Here is a 7,733-nt window from a genome sequence, read left to right on the forward strand (position 1 = left end):
CAAATTTGGCCCGTCGCTGCTACACGGTAAAGCCACAAATTTGGCCCGTCGCTGCTACCGGGTTAATTAATAATCCTTTAAACGTAACCAACCAATTCTCGGTACGTGGGCGGGTACATCCATTCACTCTATAGCTTTTCTGATATCAGGCAAAGAAAAAACATCTTTCAGTGTATCTGGTGAATATACCATCAAAAGACTTCTTTGAATATGCGTGAAATCAAATAGGTTTGAATATGACTCTCTTTTGTTTGTGTGCTCCGCTGAAACCCTTTCGATCGTCCACGTAACAGGATTCTACTCTTAGGAATTCATGCACTGGTTGAATTACACTCCATTTTTTTTCCCCCTTGGTATTTCTTTCCTTCCATCCTCCTTTTCATTCTCCTCTTCTCGTTCTCCTTTCTCCTCCTCCTCCTCTTTCTTCTTCTCCTCCTTATCTTCGAATAACTATTGCGACTAGAGAAAACGGGTTGCCTTACTTTTTTACCTTAATTGCCTTGATATGCTTTTCGTCACAGGTGTTTTTTTTTTTTCCGTACTTCCCTCAATATTCCTCTCGTTATTTTTATTTTTGCGATTCTGTTTAGTTTTTTAATTCTCCCATTATTATTTTTTTGTCCTTTCTTGTACTACCCCTGTCTCCATATTTCTCTCTCTCTCTCTCTCTCTCTCTCTCTCTCTCTCTCTCTCTCTCTCTTCCTCCTTTCCTTATGTCCTCCCCCCTCCACTCGCTTCCTCCTTTAATATTATTCTCTCTCCGTCTTTTCCGTCTCTCTCTCTGTCTCTTATGTTCTTTCTCTCTTCCACCTTCGTTCTTTTTCTTTATCTCTTCCTTTCTGCTCCTTATAACTGTTCTTTTTAATCATACAACTTTCCTTTTTTTTTTTTACTTTTTACCTTCGTTCATTCGTTTCCTCGTTCCTTCGTTCCTTTCTTTTTTTCTTCATTCTTTCCTCCCTTCCTTCTTTTCTTTCCTTCCCCCTTTCTTCCTTTTCTTCTTTTTCTTTCTTTTTTCCTTCCTTTCTACCTTGCCATGTCCCTTAGTTCCTCCCTTCTTGTTTTGTGTATATTTAATCTCTCTGTGTCCCTCCCTTTCTCTTCTCCCTCGTCCTTCCTATCTTCCTTCCTGGCTTCCTTGTCTTATTCCTTAGTTCCTCCCTTGTTCTGTGCATACCTTAAGTATCTACCTCAGTCTCCCTCCCTCTCTCTCCATCCCCTCTTCCTCCTCCTCTTCATTCCCCCCCTTACGCTATATCTACATCCGCGTCAGCAGGCCTCCCACCTTCTATTCATCATTCCTGGCGTACCTGTAAATCAAGGTGTCTTATTTCTCCTACCGGCGCTGCTGTATGTTTCCCTGGGTACTTTAGGGACGGCTGTATAGTCAAGGAAGGTAGGAGGGAAGGAAGGAAGGAAAAGTAAAGAAAAAATGGAAGGAAGGATGATTAGAAGGAACAAAGAAAGGGAGCAGGAATGGAAACAAGAAAGAAAACGAAGGAGGGCGGAAAAGAGAAAGTACATAAGATAGAGATGAGGGAAAAATGGAGAAAGAAAGAAGGAGGAAGAGAGTGGAGGTAGGGAGGGAATAAGAAAAGGGGGTGAGGAGAGATAGGGAGAAAGAAAAGGATAATTAAGAAGTGAAGAGAGAGTGTTGTGAGGTAAGAAAGGAGAAAGAAAGGAAAGAATGAAAAAATAAAGAAAAATCTGGAAGAAAGGATGATTACAAAGAACAAAGAAAGGTAGCAGGAATGGAGAAAGAAAGAAAAAAAGAAGAACGGCGGAAAAGAGAAAGTACGTAAGGGATAGAAAGATAAGGAAAAGACGGAGAAAGAGAAAGAAGAAGGAGGAAGAGAGTGGAGGGAGGGAAAGAAAAACAAATGGAGGGAAGGAGAGATAAAAAGATATGAAAACAGGGTTAGTGCAAGAAAGAAAAGGACAATTAAAAAATGAGGAGAGAGTGTTGTAAGGGCTGACCGCGAAGCCTTGGAGGAGATCATCATCATCACTGGCGGGGCGGTGTCTGGTTTAGGAGGTGAAATGACTTGCAGAGCCCACGAAGATTTTATGTAAGAGGGCAAGGGTTTATCTTATTTTTTGTGTGTGGTTGTTATCGCTCTTGACGCTTCTACTTCAATACTGTTTACTGCTTTTCTTTATGTAGTTACTGATGTACTAGCAACTAACTACTACTACTACTACTACTACTACTACTATTACTATAACTATCTTTACTACTGTTAACACTAGAAGCAATAGAAGGAGGAAAAAGAGGAGAAATGATGATGATGATAAGGAGTAGGTCGAGGAGAAGGGGAGAAAGGAGGAGGAGGAGGAAGAGGAGGAGGAGGAAAAGGAAGAGGAAGAGGAGGAGGAGGAGGAGGATCATAAAAAAACGAAGGAACGGAAGAGAAATACGAGAACAAGAACAACAAACGGGAAATGATGATGAAGAAGAGAAGGTGAAGGACCAAGAGGAAGGAAGGAAGGAAGAATCTCAGCACCACAATGACCTACAAGTAAACACGAGTCAGCGCTGAGTCGCCGCTGAGTCTGGATTGTGACACGCGTTTGTTCTATCTTTTCCTCGGCACGTACCTTTCTCCGTCCACCATTGAAGAACTGCGTTATGTATCACCTGTTCACTGCGGTGTCGTCGGCCGGCCAAGGTCATTAATATCTCGTTCGCCGCGTCGCCTAGTAACATGGTGAGTCTTTCTGCTATCGCGTTACAAACTCTTCTCCTTGATCTTGAAACCAATACCAGACTTTTCTTTCGACTGATAAACCTTTCCCTTTCTCTCTCTCTCTCTCTCTCTCTCTTCTCTTCGCTTTTTTTCTTTTCTCTTCACCAGCATCGGATCATCTTCCTGGCGCCTTTCATTGTATTCTTATCGCTCTTTAAACCAATGGGGGATCTTCTTTCGCTTTTTGAATTCCAGTCTTCTAGCTCTAGAAACCAATGGCGGATCTTCTTTCTGGCACTGAGCAAACTCTTCTCCTCGCCCTGAAACTAATAGTGGGGTTTCTTCCTTTCGCTTTACAATACTCCCCGGTCAGGAAACCAATGTCGAATCTTCTTTCACTTTACAAACTCTTTTCTTCGCTCTTTAAGCCAATGCCGGATCTTCATTTTTGCGGCTTACAAACTCTTCTTCTCGCTCTTTAAGCCAATGTTGGACCTTTTTTCTAGCGTCTTACAACCTCTTCTTCGTAAACAAATCCACTCCATCTTGACCTAAGATGAAAATAAAGTCAATGGGTTTCGTCCCCACTTATAACATGTTGCTTTAGAAATTTGATCGTTTTGGAAGGTGCTTGATCCTTATTACGACTTTGTTTTTCTTCGCAGGGATGTCTTGATCACACCCCGCTTGTGGTAGTGTTGCTGAGGGTATTGAAAACGGTGAACCTAGAGCTTTTTGTTAGCCGGTGTGTGTGCCTCTGTTATCAGCGGAGTGAAGGGTGAAGAGGACCAGGGGGTGTTGGGGGGCGGGGGTATGGGGGGGGGCGCCGCGGGTATAAAGGCGGGGAAGGCGTGTCACTCCTCACCATCGTCACAATGAGGCTGCTGGCGCTGTGTGCTCTCGGGGTGCTGTGCCTCGCGGCGGGCGGCTCCTGCCAGGGTAAGCACTTGACACCGTCCCGGTGGCTCATTGGAGATGGACCTTGAACTGTTTGCTTGACAAACAAATTTAATGATTATTAGCCGTTTACATTACTCTTCAAGAGCCTCATTATTGATCGTGTTTATGGAACGCGAGAAAATTACACATCACGCGATTTTTTTAACCATAATTAATAATGATTATCAGTTAGTCATTGATGATATACTTAATTTATTCAAGGGTTATCCTGATATTTTTAATTACGATTGTTATTGAACATGGGAGTTATCGTAAGCTGTCCCACAAGGGGCAAGAATGAGATGCAATATTCAAGACAGTCAGGCTCAAGATGAAATCCATTCTGCAATATTCAGTATTTACTGTTCCGGTGTTATCAAGACAACATTGCATAAAAAATGTATAAAAAGAGAGGGTGTTGAAAACTGTAGCAAACTGAGTGACCTGGAACTGTTTTGCATATTTATGACATGCAGAAGGAGATTCAATGAAAACAAAGTGTCATTTGCATTCATAGGGAGAAGCTGTCAGTCAGGCATCTTAGTGACACAAGAGAATTAAAATTAATAACATTTAACAAGTGCAGAATCTATCTATGCTGCCCTAAATGACATGCGGTGCCTGGGTTTCAGATGTTTCCAACGCTGAAAAGCAGCGTGACGTGAACGAAATCCTGTGGAAGGTGTACGAAGAAATCCGCGACCCCCACCTGAAGGAGCTCTCCACGACCTTCAACCCGCTCTCCGGCCACTATGACGACGATGGTGTCGCCGTGAAGCGTCTTCTCCAGGAGCTCAACGACCACCGCCTGCTGGAGCAGCACCACTGGTTCTCGCTCTTCAACACCCGCCAGCGCGAGGAAGCCCTCATGCTCTACGATGTCCTCGAACACTCCACCGACTGGGAGACCTTCGCCGGCAACGCCGCTTACTTCCGTGCCCGCATGAACGAGGGAGAGTTCGTGTATGCTCTGTACGCTGCCGTCATACATTCTGAGCTCACTACGCACGTGGTCCTGCCGCCCCTCTATGAGGTCACTCCCCACCTCTTCACCAACAGCGAGGTTATCCAGGAAGCTTACAAGGCCAAGATGACACAAAAGCGCGCTACGATCCAGTCCCACTTCACCGGCAGCAAGAGCAACCCTGAGCAGCGCGTGGCCTACTTCGGCGAGGACATCGGCATGAACACCCACCACGTCACCTGGCACTTGGAGTTCCCCTTCTGGTGGGACGACTCCCACGAGAACCACCACATCGAGCGCAAGGGCGAGAACTTCTTCTGGGTCCACCATCAGCTGACTGTCCGCTTCGACGCTGAGCGCCTGTCCAACCACCTTGACCCCGTCGATGAGCTGCACTGGGACGATGTCATCCACGAGGGCTTCGATCCTCAGGCCATGTACAAGTACGGCGGCTACTTCCCCTCTCGCCCAGACAATGTGAAGTTTGAGGATGTCGACGATGTTGCTGATGTTCGTGACATGCTCCTGTACGAATCACGCATTCGTGACTCGATTGCTCACGGCTATATTCGAGACAACGCCGGCAAGATCGTTGACCTGAGGAACGCCCATGGCATCGACGTACTGGGAGACGTCATTGAGTCATCCACGTACAGCCCTAACCCACAGTACTACGGCGCCCTGCACAACACCGCTCACATGATGCTCGGCCGCCAGGGTGACCCCCACGGCAAGTTTGACCTGCCCCCCGGCGTCCTCGAGCACTTCGAGACCGCCACGCGCGACCCTGCCTTCTTCCGCCTCCACAAGTACATGGATAACATCTTCCGGGAACACAAGGACAGCCTTCCTCCCTACACCGCGGAGGAGCTCGAATTTGAAGGGGTCAACATCGACAGCTTCTACGTGAAGGGAAATCTGGAAACCTATTTTGAGGATTTCGAGTACAGCCTCGTGAACGCTGTGGACGACACGGAAACTGTTGATGACGTGGAGATCAACACTTACATCAAGCGTCTGAACCACAGGGAGTTCTCTTTCGTCGCGGACGTCACCAATGAGCATAACCACGATGTGCTTGCCACCGTGCGCATCTTCGCTTGGCCGCACCAGGACAACAACGGTGTCGAGTACTCCTTCGATGATGGTCGCTGGAACGCCATCGAGCTGGACAAATTCTGGGTTGAGCGTAAGTATATTTGATCAGTATTACCTTGCCGAATAGAAAATAATATTGAGGTATTCTTTAATTATTATTATTTATTTACATTGCCTGATGATCGCTGAAATATGACTTTATCACGTCTTTTGCTTCTCTCTTCAGTGCATCCTGGCCATAACCATTTGGAGCGATCGTCCGAAGACTCGTCCGTGACCGTCCCAGATGTCCCAAGCTTCCAGTTCCTTAAGGACAGGACCGAAGAGGCGCTGGACCAGGGCAGGGAGCTCCATCTTGAACGATTCGAGAGCTCCCTCGGCCTGCCAAACAGGTTCCTCATTCCCAAGGGCCACAGCCAAGGTCTTGAATTCGACCTTGTGGTTGCCATCACTGACGGAGCCGCTGACGCTGCCACCGACGGCCTGCACGAGAGCACCACCTTCAACCACTATGGCTACCGCGGCGCCTACCCCGACAACAGACCCCACGGCTACCCCCTGGACCGCCACGTCGACGATGAGCGAGTCTTTGAGAACCTGCACAACTTCAAACATATTCACGTCAAGGTCTACCATCGCGACTAAGGCGTATGCGTCTCCGTGCTGCTCTCAAGGACCGCGTGTGGCTTCTCTTTTACAGCCTTCGAGTAGCACACAATACTTTTAGTGGATGTCTGTCACCTTTCTAAGCACCAGTGCAAAGCATGTCTTTTTCGTGTTATTTACAGGACGCACACCAAACGATAAACACAATTTTTTTACATCACGGAAATACATAATTTCACTTGAAGAAACATGTTTTGTTATTTGACTAAATCGCAGGTAGGAGGTCCTCACAAAAATATCTGTTGAGAGTCCACATTATTATAAAATTTATATATTTAAACACACACACACACACACACACAAGCAAACAGGCCCACAGAAGAGATTTTGATGTAATCCCGAATTAAACATTCTTCCCAATCAAAGGATATTTTATTGTCAGCACCCCAAGGTAGCCGCCTCTCTATTTTGATAACATAAGAACAAACACAACTGAACCAGGAACTTTCTCTCAAGTGTGGGCAAAGTACTTAAATGTGCAGCAAGAAAAAGGTGGAACAGTTTCGGGTGGCGGGGAAGAGAGTTGGCTGGCGCTCCGTGACAGCCACGTCCTTCGGGATTCGACACCAAGACAGATTGACGTGAATGTGTGACTCCTTCCCAGGGACAATCACCTCCGCAGGGCGTTGGACACACAGAAGAGTCTCTGACTCTCCCGCTCCCCTGCAACGCCGCACTGGCTTAATGGCGCCTTCACCCCCACGACACCGTCTCCTGTACCTTCATACCGCGGCTGCGCATCCTCCACGAATCTCCCCGACGTCGCACTCTCATGTGCTGAAGTCCTTAAGTACAGGTGGAAATGGGAAACAGATATTCTTTTTTTTTCGGTGCGTAATGCCTCAAGGCCGGCTCACAGGACAAGGCTAACAAACTCTTGCTTCTGGAATGAATTGCTGGAACGCACTACTACTACTGTCGCTACTACTTTTACTACTACTACTACAATACTACTACTACTACAAGAAACGCCTGTTCACTTTGTTACAGCATTCACTCATTAGTTGGTAGTATGAAAATGTCTGTAGTACCTTGCATCTCTGCTCTTTGCCTTTCATTTTCCTGATTTGGGGTCTGTTCTCTCTATTCTGTTTATTCTGAGCGAGGGAGCGGAGAGGTGATACACGTGGATCGCTGATTTAAATTTTTTTTACAGCAAAGGAAACTGTTCAAGGGCAATGCACACAAAAAATCACAAAAAAAGCCCGCTAGACGCTACTCCTGCAAAACCAAACAGAAGGAGTGGAGAGAGGAAAGGTCAATTTCAGGAGGAAAGAGGAAATCTATATTTAGCTGAGTGACTTTTGTTCTTGCCTTTTTTATTTCAGGTTTTGTGTTATTGAAGTATGTTGCTGGATGACTTTTGTTCTTTATTTCAA

General features: G+C 46.2%; 1 protein-coding gene and 1 long non-coding RNA gene across 2 annotated transcripts in view; one reads left to right on the top strand and one right to left on the bottom strand.

Moving 5' to 3' along the window:
• LOC126981117 (uncharacterized) overlaps positions 1 to 4,504 on the bottom strand; it is a 17,952-nt gene extending 13,448 nt beyond the window's left edge. The window contains exon 1 of the long non-coding RNA XR_007733746.1: positions 4,356 to 4,504. This is a non-coding gene — a long non-coding RNA (uncharacterized LOC126981117). The remainder of the gene's footprint in view (positions 1 to 4,355) is intronic.
• On the top strand, positions 3,498 to 6,719 carry LOC126981111 (hemocyanin subunit-like). Its single transcript, XM_050831822.1, has 3 exons — positions 3,498 to 3,626; positions 4,259 to 5,779; positions 5,915 to 6,719. Exons 1-3 carry the CDS (start codon positions 3,563 to 3,565, stop codon positions 6,331 to 6,333), a joined length of 2,004 nt encoding a protein of 667 aa, XP_050687779.1. The 5' UTR covers positions 3,498 to 3,562; the 3' UTR covers positions 6,334 to 6,719.
• Positions 6,720 to 7,733: the final 1,014 nt, after the last annotated feature.

This window comes from Eriocheir sinensis, chromosome 4, assembly GCF_024679095.1.
Source record: "Eriocheir sinensis breed Jianghai 21 chromosome 4, ASM2467909v1, whole genome shotgun sequence".
NCBI lineage: Eukaryota > Metazoa > Arthropoda > Malacostraca > Decapoda > Varunidae > Eriocheir > Eriocheir sinensis.